This window comes from Capra hircus, chromosome 16, assembly GCF_001704415.2.
Source record: "Capra hircus breed San Clemente chromosome 16, ASM170441v1, whole genome shotgun sequence".
In the NCBI taxonomy this organism is placed as follows: Eukaryota; Metazoa; Chordata; class Mammalia; order Artiodactyla; family Bovidae; genus Capra; species Capra hircus.
The window spans coordinates 39,550,047-39,575,625 of NC_030823.1; the positions used below are offsets into that span (position 1 = coordinate 39,550,047).

General features: G+C 46.6%; 1 protein-coding gene across 1 annotated transcript; it reads right to left on the reverse strand.

Annotated features, from left to right (window-relative positions):
* LOC102191160 (arylacetamide deacetylase-like 4) lies at positions 383-25,104 on the reverse strand. Its single transcript, XM_018059942.1, is given in 6 exon segments — positions 383-625; positions 800-1,328; positions 6,658-6,721; positions 11,516-11,729; positions 17,867-18,061; positions 24,973-25,104. Coding segments are annotated over 6 exon segments (1,377 nt in total).

The following is a 25,579-nucleotide window of genomic DNA, read 5'->3' on the forward strand; positions in this document are numbered from 1 at the left end:
ATGTTAGCCCCAAGCAGTACTTCAGCTTTACAGATATAGACCCTTCATGGACAGTTGTCAACATTCATTCAGCAGAGGTCTTGTGTGTCACAGTGTTGAGAAACTTTAAAGGCATTTTTTTTTCTCCATTGAGTATTTATTTCACCTAAATGAGAAGCTTAGAGAATGTTGCTAGATCCAGAATTGAACACTGTTGGCACTGAAAGGAAACAGTTGGGATTTACCAAATACTAAGGATGACTGTTCTTAGCTTCCTTCTCATCCTTCCCTTACAGAGTAAGCACTGACTGAGGATCTCCTTAATCAATTATTATACAATTCATCAAAGAACTCAGCTTGTAGCAGAGTCCATACTGGCTGTACCCTACTCAGAGCCTCAACTTTACAGTATGCTCTTTATATAACTGACTACAGCGTTCATAATTTTCAGGGAGCATGGGAAAGAGAACGGCTTCTTATCAGAAAACATTAGTGATCCATGAAAGCCATCCTCCACATCGTACCATGTCACGGGGACCCCCTAATCCTCCAAGTGCTTCTTATAGAGCAAGGCATCATCATGCAGGATATCATTCTCACAGCTCACCAGGAAGGCCTCCGGAAGCTGGGCTATGATTTCATCATCCCTTGCTGCTGCTGCTGCTGCTGCTGCTGCTGCTGCTGCTAAGTCGCTTCAGTCGTGTCCAACTCTGTGCAACCCCATAGACAGCAGCCCACCCGGCTCCACCGTCCCTGGGATTCTCCAGGCAAGAACACTGGAGTGGGTTGCCATTTCCTTCTCCAATGCATCATCCCTTACAAGGGGTGAATTTTCCACATCCAACAAGTGTTTGCTTTCTAGATAGGCAGCCTCATTAAAGGGGGCAGGAAACAGAGGTTGGCAGCCTGTCTTCTTGAACCTATTGGGTAGGTTGTCAGTGCTGAGCCACTTCCGGTACTTCTTCCAGACTTTGGGGGGAATAAAAGCCCCACTCATGATGACATCCCACCAGGAGAAGTCAATAAGCAGGTATTTAAACATGCAAGTTATCATGAACTTCTGGGTGAGGAATGGAATGCGTGAGTTCTGATGAAAGGATGGCAGTTGAAAATTGATGAGTTGGACGAGGGGATAAATCAGGATCTGGGCCCGGATTTGACGAAGATCCAACCTGCCCACCAAGGTCTGGGAGATCAAGGCTGCTATTCCTGCCCCAACGCTGTCTCCACAGAGCACAACCCGGGAGGAATCCACCCCATATGTTCCCAGGGTCTTCAGGAAGTGAATGGAGGCATTCATGCAATCATAGGAAACGGTATAGTAATGGTGATCAGGAAGCTTGTGGTACCTGAGTAAGCAGGGGACAGAAGCACCCCTGTGTGAACAGGGGTCGCTGGGAAGCCATGTTGCTTTCCACTCCCTCTTGCAATGGTGTTTCTAATTAAACCTTCAGAATGGCCCTCTGAGGGTGCTTACCCCCACTTTTTGCATATGAGGATGTGAAGGACCTTTCCTTAACTTGTGGGCAGGGATGCTTGATCCAAAACTATGCTCTGTCTACTTTCCATAGATGGAGACACTCCATACAAGAATGTGCAGCTTATGCTATACAGCGCAGGGAGCCCAGCCTGGCACTCTGTGATGACCTAGAGGGGTGAGATGGGGGTAGGGGAGGTGGGGGAAGGGAGGCTCAAGAGGGAGGAGATATGTATAATTATGACTGATTCAGGTTGTTGTATGGCAGAAACCAACACAGTACTGTAAAGCAATTTTCCTCCATTAAAAAAAATTTTTTTTAATAAGAAATTTGAACAACAAGAAAAAAACATGCAACTTAGAAAGCTGTTCACATCAGAAGCAAAACAACCAGCAGTGTCAAGAAAGCCCAATGAAGCTGCTGCCACTCATGAAAGAAAAGGATAGGAGAAACCAAAATGAAAGTCAAGGGCAAGTTTCTTTCCGGTAGAATTTTTTTTTAAAGAAAAATCTAATGGACCAAGGTTTGTTCCCACCAGTGACTCAGAGTTGCCTTCTTTTGTGGGGCTGTAGGAAGGAAAGAAGGGGTTTGGGAAGTGTTCTGAAGGTTAGAGAAGGTAGGCTGTCAGAAAACAGACACAACTGGGGCTGTGGCAGACCCAGGTGCCAGAGGTTGACGATCAGCATCCTGGGGGTTTGTCTAAGCCCCCAAAGTGTGTCTCCTCACAGGAATTCAAGGGCAAAGAGGAGCTTTAATATGAACTTCTAGATGTTCCATATAAATTGAAACATTGTTTAGCTATAAGAAAGAAGGAGATCCTGCCATTTGCAACAACTTGGATGAAACCAGGATGTTACACTGAGTGAAGTAAGTCAGACAGAGAAAGACAAACACTGTATGATATCCCTTATACATAGAATCTAAAGAAGCCAAAACTCAGAGAGACAAGAGAGTTGAGTGGTGGCTACTAGGGGCTCCGGGGTGGTGAGGGAAATGAGGAGATGCTGGTCAAACGATACAAACTTCCAGTTATAAGAATAACAAGTCCTGGGGATCTACAGTACAGGATAGTGACTATAGTTAACAATAATATTCTATATACTTGAAAGTTGCTAAGAGAGTAGATCTTAAAGGTTCTCACCAGAAAAAAAAAATGCTAATTATGTTATGTAATGGTAGCAATCATATTGCAGTATGTAAGTATATCAAACCAACATGTTGAACACCTTAAATTGACACAAGGCACATATCATTATAGTTCAATAAAGCTGGGAGAGCAGGTGAACTTCTAAAAATAATAAAGTGAAAGTGAAGTTGCTCAGTCGTGTCCAACTCTTTGAGACCCCATAGACTGTAGCCTACAAGGCTCCTCATACATGGAATTTTCCAGGCAAGAGTACTGGAGTGGGTGGCCATTTCCTTCTCCAGGGGATCTTCCTCAGCCAGGGATCAAACCCGGGTCTAACACAAGCTAACTAATGCATGAATCAAGACTGGAATAACAGAAAGGAATACATTGTAAAAATAGAAACAGCTTGGCTAAACCAGTTAACAGCTTAGCTAAACGAGGATTAGAGAACTTATTTAAAATATGGTTGTTATCTTACATTTTTATTTGAGGCTGTTGCTAGGTATCTTTTCAGTTCTTACAACCTATCACTTAAAAGCATCAAAACAAAAACAAAAACAAAAACAAAACCTCATTCTACTTGTAAGATTAAATTGAGAATTCCATACGGAAAAATGACACCTTAGACTAGTGGCTTTCAAACTTATTTAGAACAAAAAAAATATTTTTTTTATTAAAATGATACCTGGAGCTTCACCAAATAAAATAGGTAAATGCAGTTGTTCTGGTTTTGCCCAAAGATAAGGCACCTGAATCCCCCACTTCTTCTTCTTTGACCTCTGGACCCACCTCTGAGAGAGTGAGGGAAGCCCTAGTGCTCTATGGAACCCAGTTTGAAAACCACTGCCTTCTATTTGACCTTGAATTTTATTTCCTATAAAAGGTTTCCTAAAGCATCATTTTCAAGAAAACAATTTGGGGACTTCCCTCATGGTCCAGTGGTTAAGACTCCATACCCCCAGTTCAGGGGGCATAGGTTCCATCCCTGGTCAGGGAAATAGATCCCACATGCCACAACTAGGACCTGGTGCAGCCAAATAGATAAATATATTTTTAAAAATAAAGAGTAGGGTGGGTTGATTGCTTATAACTCTGCCACATTTCCACAATAAGCAATACAGTGATCAATAATTCAATGTTATCAGTATGGGTTCCCACTTAAACGCAGGCAAGGCACATGCGCCTCTGTGGAGTCCTCACGGTGTGGTTGCCCCAGCACCCATAAGCAGCAAGCACAAGCTTCAGCTTCCACTTTGCCACGTCTAGACGTGAATGCTGCTGATGCTTAGTCATTTCAGTAGTGTCTGACTCTATGTGACCCCATGGACTGCAGCCCGCCAGGCTCCTCTGTCCATGGGATTCTCTAGGCAAGAGTACTGAGGTGGATTGCCATGCTCTCCTCCAGGGGATCTCCTCAACCTGCGGATCGAACCCAGGTCTCCTGCATTGCAGGCAGATTGTGTACCGCTGAGCCACCAGGAAAGCCCCAGAAGTGAATGTGACTCATCAAATGGCAAACATACAAACCTAATGTCATGAAATAGCATATGCTTTCTGTTGCAGAATCCCAGACCTGCTAGTATGAAACAGAAATGCCTACACCTCCTGGGACTCTCTCTTGCCTGCCCACCTTCAGGGATGAAGCCTCTGCAGAGCCAGATGGTTGAAAGACAAATCTTTCAAACACATATTCTCCAGGATCTTACTTAAGACACTCCATTATGTCTTGACAGAAAATCAGGGAGCATCCAGACCATGATCATTTGTCCCTTAGGGTTCTCGGGGCATTTCCCCCCAGGCACCATCCACCTGCAGCCCCTGGCAACCTAAAGAACCTTACCTGCTTTTCTTCCTCCCCCAGCCTAGCTTATCAAAACCTATATGCCGAGTCTTGTCAGCTGTCTAGAATAACAGTACAATGAACAGCACAACAGTGTGCTCAGTCACGTCCGATTCTGCAGCCCATGGACTGTAGCCCGCCAGGCTGCTCTGTCCATGGGATTTCCCAGGCAAGAATACTGGAGTGAGTTGCCATCTCCTCCTCCAGCGGATCTTCCTAATCCAGAGATTATATCAATGACTTCAGATATGCAGATGACACCACTCATGGCAGAAAGCGAAGAACTAAAGAGCCTCTTGATGAAACTGAAAGAGGAGAGTGAAAAAATTGGCTTAAAACTCAACATTCAGAAAACTAAGATCATGGCGTCTGGTCCCATCACTTCATGGCAAATAGATGGGGAAACAATGGAAATAATGACAGACTATTTTCTTGGGCTCCAAAATCACTGCAGATGGTGACTGCAGCCATGAAATTAAAAGACGCTTGCTCCTTGGAAGAAAAGTTATGACCAACCTAGACAGCATATTAAAAAGCAAAGACATTACTTTGTCAACAAAGATCTGTCTAGTTGAAGCTATGGTTTTTCAAGTAGACATGTGGATGTGAGAGTTGGATGATAAAGAAAGCTGAGTGCTTTTGAATTGTGGTGTTGGAGAAGACTCTTGAGAGTCCCTTGGACAGCAAGAAGATCCAACCAGTCCATCCTAAAGGAAATCAGTCCTGAATATTCATTGGAAGGACTGATGCTGAAGCTGAAACTCCAATACTTTGCCCACCTGATGTGAAAAACTGACTTATTTGAAAAGACCCTGATGCTGGGAAAGACTGAAGGTGGGAGGAGAAGGGGACGACAGAGGATGAGATGGTTGGATGGCATCACCAACTTGATGGACATGAGTTTGAGTAAGCTCAGGGAGTTGGTGATGGACATGAGTTTGAGTAAGCTCAGGGAGTTGGTGATGGACAGGGAGGCCTGGTGTGTTGCAGTCCATGGGGTCACAAAGGGTCCAACACAACTGAGTGACTCAACTGAACTGAACTGCATTGGCAGGCAGATTCTTTAGCATTAGTGCCACCTGGGAAGCCCAAGAATAACAATATCCTCAGCAATACTCAACAAGGTATTAGCAAAGGTGCTTATTAACACCTTTATGTGTTCAAGGGATGTTTTTATTATTACTAAGCCCTCAGAGATGTAGAGTCTGATGGACACTCTAATGGTGGAATGTCAGACATGAGGCTCAGCTGGCTGGGAGGTACAATGATGAGGACTGGAAAGATGCTATCTTCCTCCATCTCATCAAGAAAACCAGAGATACTGAGGAAGTTGCTTTGTTTGAGGGGGCTTGTTTTAGAGGTTAAATCTAAAGGGAATGTTTTTAGCTTCTCTCACTTGTGTTCTCCAAACTGTTTCCCTGTGACTTGTGATCTGTTGGATTAAGAACCAGAATTCTGGTGAGTGGTCCCCACAGCCCCTTCCATTCACTCAAAAGCCCTCTCCTATTTTCAAGGAACTTCAGGTGCTCAGAGTTATGGCTTCCTTGAGATGCTCCCAACATTAGTCCCTTCATGGTCAGGAGTTAATTAGCTAGCTTGTTAGTTCATAAGTTAATTAGTTATTTGTTTTAACAATGTGAAAAATATCATTGCCCCAAAGAACAGCCAGGATATTAACCAGAACCTTCAGAATCTTCAGCCAACCCCATAATACCCCCAGCACCATCCCATCTCACTGCCTCCCCGATTTGAGGGAATGGTTACCTTGAATCACATAGCCATCATTCTCTTTCCTTTTTACTTAATTTCATTGTGCCTATGCATATTCCTTAAAAGCGTTGCTCTGATTTTAATTGTTTTTCATTCTGTAGACAGAGTATCTCGCTTCACGTAATTTTTTGAAAATTTTCTCACTAAATTTTATACTGCCAAGATTCATCCACATTATGAGTGTGCCTTCATTTGAACAGCTATGCCATATCCCATAATGCCTTAATGGCTGTGTAATGTAACGCTGACAGTGCCCACAGTTGGTCCATGTACTCCCAGTTGATGGGCATTTGGGTTGTTTCTGGTTTAGGCTGTTTTGAATGCAACCTGTGCCTGTCTCCATGGACGCATATGCAAGAATGTCTCTCCAGGGTTAGGACCTCTGTTCTGCAAATCATGTGGGGCCTCACCCCTACCTTCTGCCACCAGGTAACACCCACTAACTTTCTCCAGCAACTCACCCAACTGCCAGCAGCACACAGTCAGTCTCCCGGGCTAGAGAACAACACAGGCTGTGGTATATGTCTGCAAGACAAAACCAACACAGCAGCAGCTGCCTGTGAGTAGCCTGTACAAGGACTGGCGCCCACGGGGCCCAGCATTGCCCCCCAGCTCACAGGAAGAGCTACCAGCAATGCTGGCACTAGGTGTGACAGCTCCCCTCTCTTCCTGTTCTTGCTTCCCTTGAAGTGACTCTGGCCAACTCTGCCTGGACAATAGAAAAAGCTTAAAATCAGACACCTGAATCCATCCAAGTCTCCTAAATGTCGGGGAGCAGATATGCCTTGGGGCTCACCAGCCACAGTGTTTTCTTTGACAGCAGGGGAAACCTTGGAGTTAGAAGGCTTGGTGCTCTGAAACCGACAAAGCCAAGATGAGGGAAGGTGGGCATGTCTGCCCTGGAATGTGAATAATAATTATATATCTATATATGTATATATATATATGTATGGGCTTCCCAGGTGGCTCAGTGGCAAAGAATCCACCTGCCAATGCAGGAGATGAGGGTTCGATCCCTGGGTCAGGAAGATCCCTGGAGGAGGGCATGGCAACCCACTCCAGTATTCTTGCCTGGAGAATCCCATGGAAGAGGAGCCTGCCGGGCTACAGCCCATGGGGTCACAGAGTCGGACACAGCTGAAGTGACTGAGCACGCATACACTTGTTTTTCTTTCTCTGCTCAGCCCCATTGTTTGGGTAAGCTCCGTGAGGACCTTTCTTGTTCTCCACAATGTCCCCTGGGCCTCAAAGAGGGTCTGACACAGTAGGTCCTTAAAAAATATTTGCTGAGCAAGTCCTGCTGTTACTTTTGGAAGTAATATCATTCCTGCACAGAGGAAGAGGAACAGTCGCAGACAAAAAATGGAGTGCTCCCAGAGGCCTCTGAAAGGGAGGAGTGATCTTGGACAAGGGGGCCAGTACAAAGGAGATGTGTGCATGTGTGCTCAGCACAGACTACAGCCTGCAGGCTTCTCTGTCCAGGGAATTCTCCTGGCAAGAACACTGGCGTTGGTTGCCAGGTTGCCATTTCCTTCAGGGGATCTTCCTGACCCAGGGACTGAAGCCTCATCTCCAGGGTCTCCTGCATTGCAGGCAGATTCTCTACCACTGAGCCACCAGTGCAGTCCCACAAAGTAGATACTCAGGGAGAGCATCCAGGCACCAAGTTCAGATATTATATTCTACCACAAGGTGGCAGTACAGCCTAATCTCAGGGAACATGTAATGGGACAGCTAATCTCTTCACATGGGCAGATTTTTCTCCTGTGCAGCCATCTCTCCATCCTCCCGTTTGTTGGCTGGTTTATATCCCTTTACCCAATTATTCACCCATCCATCCATCTAGGTATTCATGTGCTCATTGTTGTTCAGTCCCTAAGTTGTGTTTGACATTTTGGGGCCCCCAAGGACTGTCGCACACTAGTGCGACACACCAGTGCACTGTCCTCCACTATCTCCCAGAGTTTGCTCAAATTCATGTCCATTGAGTTGGTGATGCTATATAACCATCTCATCCTCTGCCACCCCCTTCTTTTGCCTTCAATCTCCCAGCATCAGGGTCTTTTCCAGTGAGTCAGCTCTTTGCATCAGGTGGTCAAAGTATTGGAGCTTCAGCTTCAGCATCAGTCTTTCCAGTGAATATTCAAGGTTGATTTCCTCTAGGATTAACTGATTTGATCTCCTTGCAGGCCAAAGAATTCTCAAAACTCTTCTCCAGCACCTGGAGAATTTGAAGGCACCAATTCTTCAGAACTCAGCCTTCTTTATGTTCTGTCTCTCACATCCAGTACATGATGACTGGAAAAGCCATAGCTTTGACTATATGGACCCTTGTCAGAAAAGAGATGTCGCTACTTTTTAGTACACTGTCTAGGTTTGTCATAACTTTCCTTCCAAGGAGCAAACATCTTTTATTCTCATGGCTGCAGTCACCATCTGCAGTGATTTTGGAGCCCAGGAAAATAAAACCTGTCACTGCTTCCAATTTTTCCCCTTCTATTTGCCATGAAATGATGGGACCAGATGCCATGATCTTAGTGTTTTGAACATTGAGTTTTAAGCCAGCTTTTTCACTCTTTTCTTTCACTACCATTAAGAAATCCTTTAGTTCCTCTTCACTTTCTGCCATTAGAGTGGTATCATCTGAATATCTGAGACTGTTGATATTTCTACCATCAATCTTGATTCCAGCTTATGATTCATCCAGCCTGACATTTTCCGAGATATACTCTGTGTATAAGTTAAATAAGCAGGGTGACAATATATAGCCTTGACATACTCCTTTCCCAATTTTGAACCAGTCCATTGTTTCATTTCCAGTTCTAACTGTTTCTTCTTGACCCACATATAAGTTTCTCAAAAGACAGGTAAGGTGGTCTGGTATTCCCATCTCTTTAAGAATTTTCCACGGTTTATTGTGATCCACACAGTCAAAGGCTTTAGTGTAGTCAATGAAGCAGAAGTAGATGTTTTTCTGGAATTCTCTTGCTTTTTCTATGATCCAAGGGATGTTGGCAGTTTGATCTCTAGTTACTCTGCCTTTTTTAAACACAGCTTGTACATCTGGAAGTTCTTGGTTCACATACTATCAAAGCCTAGCTTGGAGGATTTTGAGCTTTATCTTGCTAGCATGTGAAATGAGCACAATTGTCCAGCAGTTTGAACATTCTTTGGCATTGCCCTTCTTTGGGATTGGAATGAAAACTGACATTTTCCAGTCCTGTGGCCACTGCTGAATTATCCAAATTTGTGTGTAACACTTTAGCAACAGCATCTTTTAGAATTTTAAATAACTCAGCTAGAATTCCCCATCACTTCCACTAGCTTTGTTTGTAGTAATACTTTGTAAGGTCCACTTGACTTCATCCTCCAGGATATCTGGCTCCAGGTGAGTGACCATACCACCATGGTTATCCAGGTCATTAAGACCTTTTCTATATATTTCTGTGTATTCTTACCACTTCTTAATCTCTTCTGCTAGGTCCTTATCATTTCTGTCCTTTATTGTGCCCATCCTTGTGTGAAATGTTCCTTTGCTATATCCAATTTTCTTGAAGAGATCTTATGCTTATACATTCATTCAAGAAATAAAACCGTGGGTCTGGCCCTGGGGTCCTGCAACAAGCAAAATAGAAGTCTTTCTTGCACTCTCAGACTTTCCATTCTTAGTTGTGGGATGCAGACAGTAAATCAGGAAACACCTGGAGGAAGGAGATACATTCAGCTTGTGACAACTGCCATGAAGAAAATGTCAAAGGATGATGTCAAGGATGGAAGGACCCCGGGCATAGGGCAGGGCTCTAGAGTGGGCAGGGAGAGCTCTTTAGAGATGTCCAGGAGGCCACTCTGGGGAGGGACCTTTGAGATCAAACTGGAAGAATGAAGAAGGGGTCACCAGTCCTGCAAAGTGAAGGGGTGCAGGGAGACAACTCTGGAGGCCAGGAAACAGCAAGTGAGGGAGACTCAGAGAGAAGGAGCCTGGAGTGTCTGCTGCACAGGCAGTGTGGCTGCCGCAGAGTGATCACTGTGGGCCGGCGGGAGCCCAGGTGAGCAGGCAGGAGAGGTCTGAAGGGCCAGCACCAGCTACTGGGGGGTGTTCAGGTTTCATCTAAAGACCCTGGAGGGGTCTTGCCTGGTGGTCCAATGGTTAAGAATCTGCCTTCCAATGCAGGGATGTGGCTTCGTTCCCAGGTCTGGGAACCAACATCCCACATGCCACGGGGCAACTAACCCCCTGTGCCACAACTACTAAAGGCCAAGTGCCCTAGAGTCTGTGCTCTGCAACAAGAGAAGCCGCCACAGTAAGAAACCTGCACACTGTGGCACAGTGGCCCATGCCTGCTGCCTCTAGAGAAAGCCCGCACACAGCAACGAAGACCTAGCACAGACAAAAGTGATAAACAAATTTATTTTTTGAAAAAAGACCCTGGGGCTTCCCTGGTGGCTTAGTGGTAAAGAATCCACCTGCCAATGCAGGAGATATGGGTTCAATCCCTGGTCCGGGAAGATCCTGCACGTCGTTGAGCAGCTAATTCTGTGTGCCATAGGCATTGAGCCTGCGCTCTAGAGCCAGGGAGCCAGAACAAGAAGCCACTGCAGTAAGAAGCCGAGGCAGTACATAGGGAGTAGCCCTCACTCACCAAAACTAGGGAAAAGCCCGAGCAGCAAAGAAGACTCAGCACAGCCAAAAACAAATAAAATTATTAAAAACAAAAGAAAACACCTGGAAAGCCACAAGAAGGGTTTCAGTGCAAGACAGACAAGTTCCAACTTATACTTTTATGAGTTCCTTCTGGCTACTGGGTGAGGATGAGACCGTGAAGGGCCAGGAGTGACGGGGGAGAGCAGTTGTTGAGATGTGGGAGTAAAGGGATGCGGCAAGAGAAAGATCGCAGCGATCTTGCAGAGCCTGCAAGAAATGCGTGCATCTGAGAAATATTGTGGGGGAAGAACAGACAGGATTAGCGATGGCTATGAGTGGTGAGCAGGGTGAGGGGAGCAGAGTCAATACTGCAGGGCCATGAATGCCACCCCCACCCCCCTCACCTCCCCAGCCACTTCACCACCCTCTCCTTGACCTAGACTATCACAGTGTAAAAAAGAACATTTCCACACTGTCTGCTGACTTGAGCCCAAAGCCCATAGTCTGGACTCCCAATAAAATTCTCCAACTGCTGATTTCTTTCTGGAGAAGGAAATGGCAATCCATTTCTGATTTCTTGGAGAAACTCCAACAAGGTTCTCATGGGAGGGGTAGGGGGCAAAGCTGTGTGTGTGGCTGAGGCTCTTCCTTTATGAAGCCACCGTGGAGGATCTTACCCAGGCTCCCCATTAAGGTGGCTCCTCCATGGAAGATGATGCCTCACCAGGGGCTGTGGGAGGGTGTCTTGGACTGGAACAGCCTGACTGGTATGGTCCCAAAATGCAGGCTGGTTACCACGAGCACAGTATCCTCCTTGATTCTCACGCTATTCTGCAAAAACTGGAGAAATCTGGGCAGGGAGCAAACGCCTATCTTCTCAAATATATTCCCCTGTTAGAGGTAAGAGAAAGACAGGGAGAGATTAGGGAGGTTAGGGTCTATCTGAATGGTAGATGACTCCATGGAGAAGGAAATGGCAACCCACTCCAGTGTTCTTGCCTGGAGAATCCCAGGGATGGGGGAGCCTGGTGGGCTGCCATCTATGGGGTCACACAAAGTCGGACACGACTGAAGCGACTTAGCAGCAGCAGACGACTCCTGCTGCTTGTAACTGCTAGGATGTTCTTGCAGTTTCTCATGTGCCTCAAAGCATGGCCCCAGGGCTGATCAGGAAGCAACAGGCTCTGGAGAGTGCGTCCAGATAAAGGGTCGGGTTTGCAGAATTTCTTCCCAAAAGCTCTTGGTTGAACAGTGGCAAGAATGTGCCAAAGAGCTAGCCCACATTTGGGCTGAGTGGTTGGGCATTGAGCCCATCAAAGCAATGTCCAAGGCAAGATGACTGGCAACCTTGCTCTCTTTGGCCCCCAGCTTGAGATGGCAGAGACAGGTTAACACCTGGATTAACACCATCATTGCCTCCATGGATTAGGACAGATGCTTAAGCCACATTTGTGTTCAACAGAAAAAAGTAATGAGACCAATTATGGATGTCTGCCATGGGTTCAGGAAAGAAAGTGAAAGTCGTTCAGTTGTGTCTGACTCTTTGCGACTCCATGGACTATACACTCCATTGGATTCTTCAGGCCAGAATACTGGAGTGGGTAGCCTTTCCCTTCTCCAGGGGATCTTCCCAACCCAGGGATCGAATCCAGGTCTCCCACATTGCAGACAGATTCTTTACCAGCTGAGCCACAAGGAAAGCCCAAGAATACTGAAGTGGGTAGCCTATTCCTTCTCCAGCAGATCTTCTCAACCCAGGAATCAAACTAGGGTCCCCTGCATTGCAGGCAGATTCTTTACCAACTGACCTATCAGGGAAGTCCATGGGCTCAGGAAGAGGGATCAATGGTACAAGGGCCACATATCTGCCAAATGTGAAAAGTCCATTGTTTTTAAACTAATATGGTCACTCTGGTTATAAGCAAACAAATAGTGAAATATTTCATGAGATGTAGTTACATAGTACTGTATCACATGTAATAAATGCATTTCAACCATGTCAGATCATCTCTTCTATGGACCTCACATGGAATATGTGTCTGCGTCAGAAAGAAAACAGCATGAGATGATACCGAACACAGTAAGAACAGCTGACACTTACCTGTCACCTGCAACATGCCAATCCTGGTCCAAGGGCTTTAGGTTATTAACTGGCTCAAACTGTTCAGCAATCCTTCTAAGTCAAGCGCAATTATCAGTTCCATTTTGCAGATGGGGCAAGTGAGGCATACCAAGGTCAAGTGCCTTGCCCATCAGTGAGTAAGATACAGAATTTATGTTCTCAACCGCTAACCTAGAAACAGCTTGGGTTCTGGAATCAAGCAGATTCTAATTCAAGACTTAGCTCTGCTGCTCCTGCTGCTGCTGCTGAGTCGCTTCAGTCGTGTCTGACTCTGTGTGACCCCATAGACAGCAGCCCACCAGGCTCCCCCATCCCTGGGATTCTCCAGGCAAGAACACTGGAGTGAGTTGCCATTTCCTTCTCCAGTGCATGAAAGTGAAAAGTAAAAGTGAAGTTGCTCAGTCGTGTCCAACTCTCAGCAACCCCATGGACCGCAGCGTACCAGGCACCTCCATCCATGGGATTTTCCAGGCAAGAGTACTGGAGTGGGGTGCCATTGCCTTCACCAAGACTTAGCTCTACCTACCGCTATCTCACTGAAAGACCTCAAGCATTCCCTTCTCTGAGCTTCAGCGTTCCTCGTTTGTAAAATAGAAGAATCGGGTCTACAGTCCCGGAGGATGAAGCTTGGGAATCAGATGTGACCATCCATGGGGAGTGTGTCACTGGTGGGTTCTGGCAAGTGTGAGGTCACACCCATTGGTGTGACCTTGCCCAAGGTCTGTGGGATGCCCCAGTGCATTCCCTCCACGGAGACAACCCCACCCCTACACCAGCTGCCCCGCTGCCAAGGCTAAGGTTTCTCAAAAGGGAACTCCCAACAAAACCACTACTTTTCTGCTTGAGTTGGAGGAGAGCAAGGTTACCAGGGCCATGAGGATGACCTCCTTTCCCACCACTTGGCCCACATCTGAGGAACCCATTCCAGCATCTTGAAGTGTAAATGGTTCAGGGATTTTGAACAATGCAAAGTGGTGATAAACATCTCTTAGCACCACATTCTGAAAGGTCACCAGATACAGCCAGGAAGTTAGATTTGTTTTTGTTTTTTTTTTAATATTTATTTGGCTGTGCTGGGTCTTCATTGCTGTGCATGGACTTTCTCTAGCTGCAGAGAGCAGTGGCTGCTCTCTAGTTGCGGTGCGGGCTTCTCATTGTGGTGGCTCCTCCTGTGGTGGGGCATGGGCTCAGCAGTTGTGGCACACGGGCTTAGATGCTCTGTGGCATGCGGGATCTTCCTGGACCAGGGACAAAACCAGGTCCCCTGCATTGCAAGGTGGATACTTAACCCACTGGACCACCCGGGAAGTCTGGTTTGGTCTGTTTTTTCCAGCAATGAGTTCACATTTGCCAGAGCTAGTCATTTAGGACAGAAACAATTTAGGAAGATTGATTACTGTCTATTATTATTTATAATATTATACTATCTATATTATTTATAATATTATTATAATATTATAGTATATTATTTATTTAATGGTATATTATTTATAACATATAAATTTAACAAAATAATATATTTATTTAATAAAATAAATATAGTTATATTAAATATATTTAATAAAATAAATATTATTTATAGTATTATACTGTCTATATTATTTATATTATATTATAGTATATTATTATAATAATATAATGTATATTATTTATTGTTTAACAGTATATTATGTATATAATATGCTATCTATTATTATTTATAATATTATATATAATATTTACAATAGGCTTTATATTTATATAAGTATATAGTATATATAATATAAACATAAGTACATAAGTATTATATATCTATATTATAATTATATTGTTTGCATAAATGTTATTATATGTATATATAAATACTATGAGTATAGTATATTATTTCTGTTATTGTCTGGAAAAACACAAACAAACTTTTTGGCCCATCTAATATTATTTATAAGAACGTATCAGAACTTCCCTGGTAGTGTGGTGGATAGAAATCCACCTGCCAGGGCAGGAGACACGGGATCAATCCCTGGTCCAGGAAGATTCCACATGCCTCAGGGCAACTGAGCCTGCACACTGCAACTATGAAGCCCGAGAGCCTGCAGCAAGAAAAGACACCACAATGAGAAGCCCAAGCATCGCTAACTGGGGAGTAGTTCCCACTCCCTGAAACTAGAGAAAGCCCACACACAGCAGCGAAAACCCAATGCAGCAAAGATAAATAAGCAAATAAATAGAATGTGTTAGCCAGATTACAAATGGGACCATCAGTAGTTTAGGAAAGCCTGAGGTCTAGAACTTCAGATGAATATTAAGACTCTTTTACAAAACATTCTAGCAGAGCTTAACTTTTAAAATGAACTCTACAGCATTTTCCATATTAATCCTCATATATTATAGGAAGGCCAAAGTCATTAGTGTGTGTGTGTGTGTTATTTGCTCAGTTGTGTCCGACTCTTTGCAACTGCACAGACTGTAGCCCACTGGTCTCCTCTGACCATGGAATTCTCCAGGCAAGAATATTGGAGTGGTTTGCCATTCTCTTCTCCAGGGATCTTCCCAACCAAGGGATCAAACCCAGGTCTCCCGCATTGCAGGCAGATTCTTTACTGTCTGAGCCACCAGGAAAGCCCGAAGTTATTCATGGTGGCGGTTTAGTTGCTAAGTTGTGTCCTACTCTTTGCAACCCCGTGGACTGTAGCCCACCAGGTTCCTCCAACCATGGAAAATTCATCCATGGATTTTCCAGGCAAGAATACTGGAGTGGGTTGCCATTTCCTTCTCCATTCATATTATGAAGTCATTCATTACAGCCTTCAAATCAATAATGATTTTAGCAAATGCCGTGTCTTTCCCTTCAAAGACTTTATATATATACTACTAATAATCTATTTTTATGGAGTCCTTTCTAAGCACCCGGCACTATACCCTGCACCTTAAATGCATTTCTCACTCACTCCCCACCTCACCCCTATAAAAAGCATCTCCAGCTACCCTCACCACTTTAGAGGAGAAAATAGAGTCTCAAAGATGTTAGTCCACAAAACTAGCAAGCAGAGATTCAGCGCTCAGACCCAGAGTTTTGTCTGACTACAAAACTAGGCACCTGATTTCTGGGCTGTAGAGTCTTTTAGGTTTTTGCTTCCTTCTCCTTATAATTCGTTTGCCTTCTGTATCTATCTGTCTTCTGGAACCAAATGAACCACTTGGATAGCACCATGCTTATCACTGTCACCTGTGGTGACCAGTCTGTTCTAGGAGGGCTCAGGGCTTGGGGGAACAGGATGGAACTTCACAAGCTAGATTCACCCTCCACAGCCAAGCTCAGACCCATCTCAGAGCCTCCCAGAAGCAGATGCTTGGCTTGTGGGCTACACCTGAGGAGAATCACCAAAGTTTGGAAAGATCGCAGGTTTTCTGGGCCACTTGGACATCATTTTCAGTCCAAGGGCCTCAAATCCTGGAATTCCATGCAGATTGCAGCTGTTGGCTTGAGACAACCTGACCTCCAGCAAAGTGCATGACCAGGATTAATAAGAGAGATGTACATACCATCTCCTCAGCCTGTCTCCTTGGGGCAGTAGCGTTCACCTAATTATAAACTAGACTTGTTCATTTCTCTGAAAGTCATCTGTATCCTTGATGAAACAGCCCAACAGCCCAAGAAACATGTTTTACTTATTTACCGAATGTGCTCAGGGCTCAGTCACATCTGACTTCTTACAACCCCATGGACTATAGGCCACTAGGATCCTCTGTCCAGGGAATTTCCCAGGCAAGAATACTGGAGTGGGTTGCCATTTCCTACTCCAGAGGATCTTCCCAACCCAGGGATCCAACCCCCGTCTCCTGGCTTGGCAGGCAGATTCTTTACCATTGGGCCACCTGGGAAGCCCATTATTTGCCAAATATCACCAAACCCTTGTCACCTGGTATCTTAATCTTCTTACCAACCTGATGGAAGAAACACAATTATTCCCCCTTCAGAGATAATGAAATTAAGGCACAGAGGGGTGAAGCAGATTGCCCCAAATCACACAGCCAGGGAGTAGCTCTCCGAGCTGAGCATGGCCTCCTCACTTCCTTCAACAGTTGTTCTCCCCACAGGTCATCAGTGTGAGCTGGTTGATCTCCACCCATGGTTGGGACATTGTCATTAAGTCAAGTTGCCTGCCTCTCACCAGAAGCCAAACTATTCCCAATTCTGCTGCTCCAGGCATGCGCCATTTCCTCCCAGATCTCAAACCCCTGCTCAGAGTGAGCCCAGTGGGGTGGCCACTCTGAAATGCTGGGTAAATTCCCTGGTGATTGATCAGCAAATGGTAAGTACGCATGTGCTAGGCGCCAGGCCCTGGGATAGATAAGGTGGGCCCTGCCTTCCAGGTGCTTGCAATCTTTGCTGGGGGTGGGGGCCACCTGTGTGCTGTGAAGGGAAGACGCTGTAGCTGAAGCAGGCTCATTCTGTCAGGCTCCGAGCCATTTCAGGGGAGGGGCTGGGGCTGGGATAGTTTGGGAAGCCTCAGAAACGGGCCCGCTGATTGGCATTCAGTAAATGCTGTTGAAGGAAGGAAAAAGAGGGAGGGTGGGTGAGAGGAAGGATGGGAAGGGAAGAGGGAGAGAGCAGCAGACACAAAAGAGAGGACTATCGCCCATCTGTCCTCAGTGTCCGTGAAGGCTTGGTTCCAGGACCCCACGATACCAACATCTTCAGATGCTCAATCTCTTACAGTGGACCCCCCTCCACGGATGCAGGACTTGCAGACATGGAGAGCCCACTGTGTAACAAAGTCTGTCTTTCTTGGGAGAGTCTGAAGACAGAGAGGGAAGGCAAATGAAAGAAGGACAGGCCTTCCTGTCCCCCAAGGGACCTAGAGAGAGGAACAGAGAGAGAAAGAAAGCTCACTCCAACCCATGAGGGGGTTGAGTGCCAACTCACCAAAGTGACCACGCAGATGAATATGCAGTGCAGAAATCGGAACTTGGCAGGATGTCGTAGAGCAGAGGGGACATTCGTGGTGAGGAAGTGCTCAAAGACAGCCCAGACAAAGACCCCCAGGAAAAAGGTGCCTAGCGCAGCTGGAAGCACCAGCCACAGGACAACCACGTTCCCAAGGTTGCAAGGAGCTTGGGTCTGGTGCTCAGCAGGACCTGAGCCAGTGATATGGGCTCTGTCCTTCCTCCCACTCTTGGATTAACTTTGACCTGTGACTTGAGCCACTCATGGCACGACCAATGGGAGCCAGAGTGACCCACCTCCTCAGGGAATACAGGGACCAAGAAAACCAATTCCACCTGTCGGGGCAGGGGGGAGTCTCAGGAGAGAGGCTTCCCAAATTCTCAGTAAAGATCAGGCTCAAACAGCACCTGCACCTGGGCCCCAAGGGAGGGGTCGCCTACAGGCTGCATAGAGTCTGTGGCCTGATCTTTTCACTGTAAAACAGGACATGTGGCCAGTCTTCCTCATGGGCATCTGGTCAGGGCGGGCAAAACGCATTGCACACCAGTTGGTTGTCCTGACCCCACTTTGATGTTCCAGTTTACCTTAGGAGAAGCAGCACAGCCCACAGTTAACAGGACCCACTCAGAGGCCTGCCCTCCTGGGTTGAATCCTGACTTTTCCACTTATCGGCTCTGTAGTCTTAGGTCACTTAGGTCCGTTCTCTGCACGTCCGTTTCCTTTCCTGTGCGTGCACGCATGCTAAGTCGCGTCAGTCATGTCTGATTCTGTGTGACCCTATAGACTGTAGCCCTCCAGGCTCCTCTGTCCATGGGGATTCTCCCAGCAAGAATACTGGAGTGGGTTGCCACGCCCTCCTCCAGAGGAACTTCCTGACCCAGATATTGCACCCTGGTCTCCTGCACTACGGGCAGATCTTTTACCATCTGAGTTACCAGGGGAACCCCTTCTTCTCCTGTAAGAAGGGGTAATTAGAGAACCTAACTGAGGAATTGCGAATAGTGCTGCAGTGAACATGGGTGTGTAAACATCCTCTCATTTGCCAAGTCAATTTTGCTGAGCTGTAATAAATAAATATATGCATACAAAAATGTGCTTCATTCATAAGGATCAGCTTGAGGAATTCTCACAAGACTAACACACCCAGGTAACCAGCACCCAAAAGGGGAAAAAGAGCCTCTTCTCCCCATCGCCATGCCCCCTCCCCCAGTTACTACACCCAGTAGAGGTAACTGCAATCCTTTAACAGCCAAGACTCATTTGTCTGGTTTCTGAATTTTGTATACATGGAACCATGAGTGTTCCTTTATACACAGCTTCTTTCTTTGAACACTGCATTGTACGTAATCTTTCTGTTGCATGTATCAGTTCATTCATTCTCATTCTGGTATAGCATTCCATTGCGTGAACATACCACACGTTTTTACCTTTTCTGCTGCTAAATGACATTTGGGGTTTTGCCAGTTGTCAGTGCATTGCCTCTTAGCTCCAAACTCACAATTTTTGCCTGCTCTTTGAAAATAGACTGGAACCTTTCAACATCTTTCCTTTGTCGATTGGCAGCAAAGCACTGTCAAGAAAGAGTACTGTGAGACATCTCAGGAGAGAAGGACTCTGCTTCCTAGTTCTAGGTGCTCACACTGCAGTATCCTGCAGACTGCCTGGCAGGTTCAATCCCTGGGCTGGGAAGATTCCCCTGGAGAAGGAAATGGCAACCCACTTCAGTATACTTGCCTGAAGGATCCCATGTACAGAGGAGCCCAGGAGCCTGCAGTCCAGCGGGTCGCAAAGAGTCAGACAGCTGAACTGAATTAGCAGGCATGCACATTAACCATAACAGGATATAGGAGTCATACAAGATTGACGGGCAAGAAGTAAAGAAAGCTCAAAACAATTGCAGATACAAGGAACAACTCTTACCCCAGGGCTGAGAGAGCACAGCCAACGAAAAACCCACCTCTCACCGCTTTGGCTTGAGGTCCAGAAATTGCTAACAAGAGGGCCTTGTTGAATTGGCTAATAGTTCCTCTGCTGCTATACCAGCAGGACTGGCTGGCATCTACCCCATCCCTCACCCAAAAATCTTGCTGGAAATCTATCCTCCTGGGTGCCAGGGGAAGGCATTTTTTCACAGGGAAATGTCTAGCAGAAGGCACTCTCCAGTGAAACCACCCAAGGGGCCTGAAAGGGAAAGCTACTGCAGGAGATGCCATCTGGAAGCAGGAGTTGGAGCTGATAAAGCCACACATGTAGCAGGATCTGAGCTCTGGGGAAGCCAAGCGCTCCTCAGGAGCTGGGCCTAAAGGAGTGTCCAAGGCACAATAATGACCAACAATGGCTCACATGAGTGACTGCTGCTTCTTAGGCAAGGATAGCTTCAGTTTCTGTCTAGCCTCTCTGCCTCTTAATAAGGTTGATTAAGAATCGCCCAGCTTCCTGAGAGCCAGCACTCAATTCAGGGTAAAACCCCTACTTCCCAAAACCTTGACTTTCCCTTCTGCCTCTTTCTAGCCTTCCTGCCTGTGTTGGAGCGTGTCGTCCAGACTTAGCTCTGCCTCAGCCTCCAGCGATTTCTGCCACGTGAAACCCAGTCACTAGCAGCATCTTTTGAGTTCAGAAACTTCATGGAGTACAGCGGATGAGAAGGAGGGTCCTGCCACTCCCACCCCATCTGTGGCCTCCCACAGTCTGTAGCCCCTTCCATTCCCCTAGATGCACCCACCCCATGCCCAGCCTCCAACCCTCACTCTGACCTGAATGACCGGGGGGACCTGACCTCTCAGTCCCACCCTAAAACCCTGGGACCTAAACTGACTCCATCTGATGGCACGTTTTTGTCTTTGTTTTTCTGACTGTACTACATTAACCACAGGATTATAACTCTTATAATCAAGAAGGAATTTTATGGGGCTTCTCTGGTGGCTCAGTGGTAAAGATTCTACCTGTCAGTGCAGGAGACACGGGTTCGATCTCTGGTCCAGGAAAATTCCACATGCTGTATTCCAACTAAGCCCATGTGTCACAACTATGGAGCCTGTGCTCTAGAGCCCGGGAGCTGCCAACTACTGCGCCCACGTGCTGCAATTGCTGAAGCCCTCTCACCCTGGAGCATGTGCTTCGCAACTAGAGAGTAGCCCCCACTTGCCACAACTAGAGAAAGTCCACACAGCAACAAAGGCCCAGCACAGCCAAAAATAAATAAGTAAATAATTTAAAAAAAAAAAAAAAGAATTTTATGATTTTCTTAGACTTAATGGGAATCTGCAACTCTGTATTACAATCAGACTTCCAAGACCTGCCCATTTCTCTTGGGTTTTGCTATCAACTGCAGTGGGTTGGAGAGGAAGAGTAAACATCTAACATATACGGGTCCTGTGACTGATGCTCCTACATTACTGCAAGTTGGTGGGTCAGGAAAGAGACAAAAGCAGTATTATTGTCATTATAGGGTTAAGTTCTACTGAGCATGTATTAATGTGACCAGAATTGAAGCACAACTGGACATGGGTTCTCCCAGCAAATCCTCACAATGGCCCACAGTCCTGATGTCAGAGAGCAGAGGCCACTCGGCATAACCTGGTGTTTATTAAGAAGGTGAGGTCTGGGGATAGAGCATGGGGTTTGTGTCAGGCTCCTCCTCTGACCCTATTTGAGACTTTGAGCAAGCTGCTGAATCCCTCTGTGCCTAATTTCCTCATCTGTAAAGTGGGGATAAGGGTGCCTTGTTGTATCAAGTAAGGCAAAAGGCAATGGGAAACGCTGTACTTAACTCCTACTTTTCTGAGCTCCTATACCAACCACTTGAGTTTGGATGTAGTTAACTAGATGAACATGCAAGCAGAGGGTTTTAGCAGTTGTGGGTGGTGAAAGGCCCGAGAGGGGCATGGTACCAGAGTCCACTCTTGGCAACAGTGGCGCAGGTATTGATTCCCATCGGGCAGACTCCCTCCCCAGAGAAGAGAAGTCAGGAAGTAGAAAAGGCAAGAAACTAGACCCAGAGGGACCAACAGACAGAGTACAAAACCTCGGCCAGGTCATATACCCAGAGGGGAAAGGGGAAGGGTCAAACTTACTGGAGAATAATCATATTTGCTGCACCCCTACTATGTGCCAGACACCAAGTGCTTTAGGAATATTATCACATTCACTCTTTAACTGAAGCCCACAAGTAATGTAGTATCATTATCCCCATTTCACAGACCAGGAAACTGAGACTCATAAAGGGGAAGCCCTAGACTAATAAGCACTGGAGCAGGGGTTTGATTTAAGCAGTTTAATCTTGAGTCCACAATCTTAACCAGTATCATTCCTTCTTCCTGATGGAGGATCTCTGGGGCACAAACAGGACAAGAAGAGCTCAGAGCTTTGAGGTTTTAATTCCCAGACCATTCTGTTCCCAAGCCCTTAACCCACAGGTGACTTCAATGAGACTATGGATTTATATTGGCAGAAATGGGGCTTCAGACCCCAGGGAGCTATGAGGACAATGTTGTGAGTATTCGAAGTCATCCTGAAATTCCAAAGGCAGAGGAGATTAAAAAGCACATGCTGTTGGGCACATTCTGTGGAACTGCTTGTGGCTGAAACTCTAGGTGCTCAAGGCAATAATGCAGCTGTGAAATAGTTGCCACTTACTGAGACCTGCCAAACCGGTGCCCTACAAAAAGCCAACTGAGATAAGTGCACAAACATGAAGCAGACTCTGGTGCAAGACTTCAACATCTTCCCAAGATCACTGCCAAAGGTGAAGGAGTTTCTGCCAAGCGTGTGAGGCTGGGTGTTAATTTCGTGCAAGTTCCAATAACATCCTAATAAGAACAGCGATACCAAAAACAGTAATAAATATGGTCCAACACTCGTTTAGTGCCTACCATGAGCTGGCACAGCTGTTAAGTCCCTTGCTATGCTGTGCTTAGTTGCTCAGTCGTGTCTGACTCTTAGCAACCCCATGGACTGTACCCTGTCAAGTTCCTCTGCCCATGGGATTCTCCGGGCAAGCATGCTGGAGTGGATTGCCATTCCCTTCTCCTGGGGATCTTCCCAATCCAGGGATCAAACCCAGGTCTTCCACATTGCAGGAGGATTCTTTACCATCTGAGCCACCAGAGAAGCCTGTTAAGTTCCTTACCTGTGTAAATTTTATTTATGCCAGCCACCACCTAAGAGATAGGTACTGGGATCATCCCCATATAGATGAGCACAAGATTACCTAACTTGCCTCTGTTTACAGAGCCAGGAAGCAGGAGGACTCAGCCCATCTAATCCACCATGGATAGACAGACTGGCAGACAAAGGGACCGATGGACAGACAGGTAGAAGAAGGCTCACCCTCCAGGGGCCCCCTCCCAAGGCCAGTGTGTGCTCAGAGGTTTGCTCAACACACCTGAACTGATGGATGGGTGCCTTTCTGGAATTTGATGTCTGGAGGCATGTGGAGCATCACTGGTCACAGCAGAGTTTTGAACCAAGTTTCTGAAACAGGACTCCAGGGAGGAAAAACAATAGAGGGCATTCTGGGTGGCAAACCGGTGGCTCCCGTACTCAGCCACCCGAGGTTCCCATGAGCTGTGAGGACACAGCATCCGGACTGGGCTCGGATCACACTCCGTTTCTTGGGGACACCAAGCACAGCAAGGCGGTGGCCCGGAATTCTACCCCATGCTGTTAGGTGAATGCTAGGAACCCCATTTTACCAGTGAGAAAATGAGTTCAGGGAGACTGAAACCTACCCAGATCATGTGAGAGGCATTAGGTGGGTACCTGGGGAGTGGTGCTGCATTTTCTGGGGTGTGCAATGTAGTAGCGCCAGCCCCTCCACTCTCTGCAAATGACAAAATTCTGGGATGCTAGCTGGCAGGGAAGGTGAGGTGGGGCCTGAGCCCCACCAGGATGCGCCTAGCCTCACGGGACAGTGGGAAAGTCCACATCCCATCAGGGCTGCAGCCCGAGCCCCCTGCTGGGTAAATCAGCCCAGCTGACCCAGAGCCCTTGGGAGATATTCCCATTAGCCTAAGAATTCCAAGAATTCAGAGGGCAGGGCCCTTAAGAAAACAGACCCTGTGATGTGTTATTTGGGTTGTTGCGGCATTTCGGTTGCAGAGTTGGACAGGACTGAAGTGACTTAGCAGCAGCAGCAGCATTTCTGTCGTGGCCTGAGAAAGCTCACAGTGCGAAGCTGGATACGTCTTCCAGAGAGAAACCCAGGCACAGAGGGCCAAGGGCCAAGGCACGCATCCACCTTCCCAGCCTTCAGAAGTGTTGCCTGGGAAAATCCTGAGTACCATGCTGCCTGAGAGCTCTCCTGGGGGTGAGCCTCCACTTGGAGGCAGGGTAGGGGCAAGCAGCAAAGAGGCAGTTTTGCCTTAACTGGAAACTTGGTTAGTTTTCAGATTCAAAGGAATGTCCTCCTAATTGAGTCTGTCCTTTAGTTAACCACCACTCAACATCTTCTAGCACCAGTCTATGCATTTACAAATACTGAAGGGTAGTAGCATGATGAATACCTTACCCATTTTACAGGTCAGGAAACTGAGGCACAGAGAGTTTAATAAATTTGCCTAAGGTCACAGAGCAGGAATCTAAACTCAGGGAATCTGAACCTAGTATCTGTGGTCTGACCTTTGTGAGATCCTGCTATCCCTTTTAACAGGGTTAAAAATGACATCACAAAGGGTCATTAGCATCATTTCCTACATCACAACCTTGATAGTCCCTAATGAATCCAGGTCCTCTGCCAGGTATGACAGAGCGTGCATGGAGGCTGGCATGGGGGCTTCTAAAGTTCTTTTGTGACCCTGCAGGGAGGCAGAAGTGTGGTTCAGGCCAAGTGAGAGGTACTAAGGGAGAGTGCCAAGCCTTTCTCTGAGAGCTTTACCTAGATCATCTCACCAAGTTCCTACACACCCTGTGGCATAGGCACTTTCATGTCCCCATTGCAAAACTGAGGAGCCCAAGCCTCAGAGCATTAGGAAATGTGTTCCAGGTAAGGCAGCTGGGAAATGGAGAAGGCAGGTGGAGTTATTTCCTGGAGCTGCTCTAACAAATTCCCACCAACATGACTCAAAACGACAGAAATTGATTCTCACCATCCTAGAGGCCAGAAGTGCCAAGGTCAAGGTATGGACCGGGGCACTCCCACTCTGACGGCTGTAGAGGAGACTTGCTTCCCACCTCTTGCAGCTTTTGGAAGCTCCATGTGGACCTGGGCTTGTGGCCATCTCACGCCAGTCTCTGCTTCTGCCCTCATGGGCCTTTATCGTCTTCTCTGTGTGTCTCTCTTCTCTTATAATGACATGTCTTTGGATTTAGAGTCCTTCCGGGTAATCTAGAGTGATAACCTCCATTAGGATGGGAACATAGCTTTTCTTTCTTTACTTTTGGTAGTGCTGGGTTGTTTTTCTTTTCTTTCTTTCTTTCTTTACTTTTGGTTGCTCTGGGTCTCTGTAGCTGTGAACAGGCTTCCTCTAGTTGTGGAAAGCGGAGGCTACCGTCTGGTTGCGGTGCGTGGCCTTCTCGTTGTGATGGCTCCTCTGGTTGCGGAGCACGGGCTCTAGGCTCTTGAGCTTCAGTAGTTGCAGCACACAAGCTCAATAGGCTCGTGGGTTGAGGGGTTGTGACACACGGGCTTCGCTGCTGCATGGTATGTGGAATCTTCCTGGACCAGAGATCAAACCCGTGTGCCCTGCATTGGCA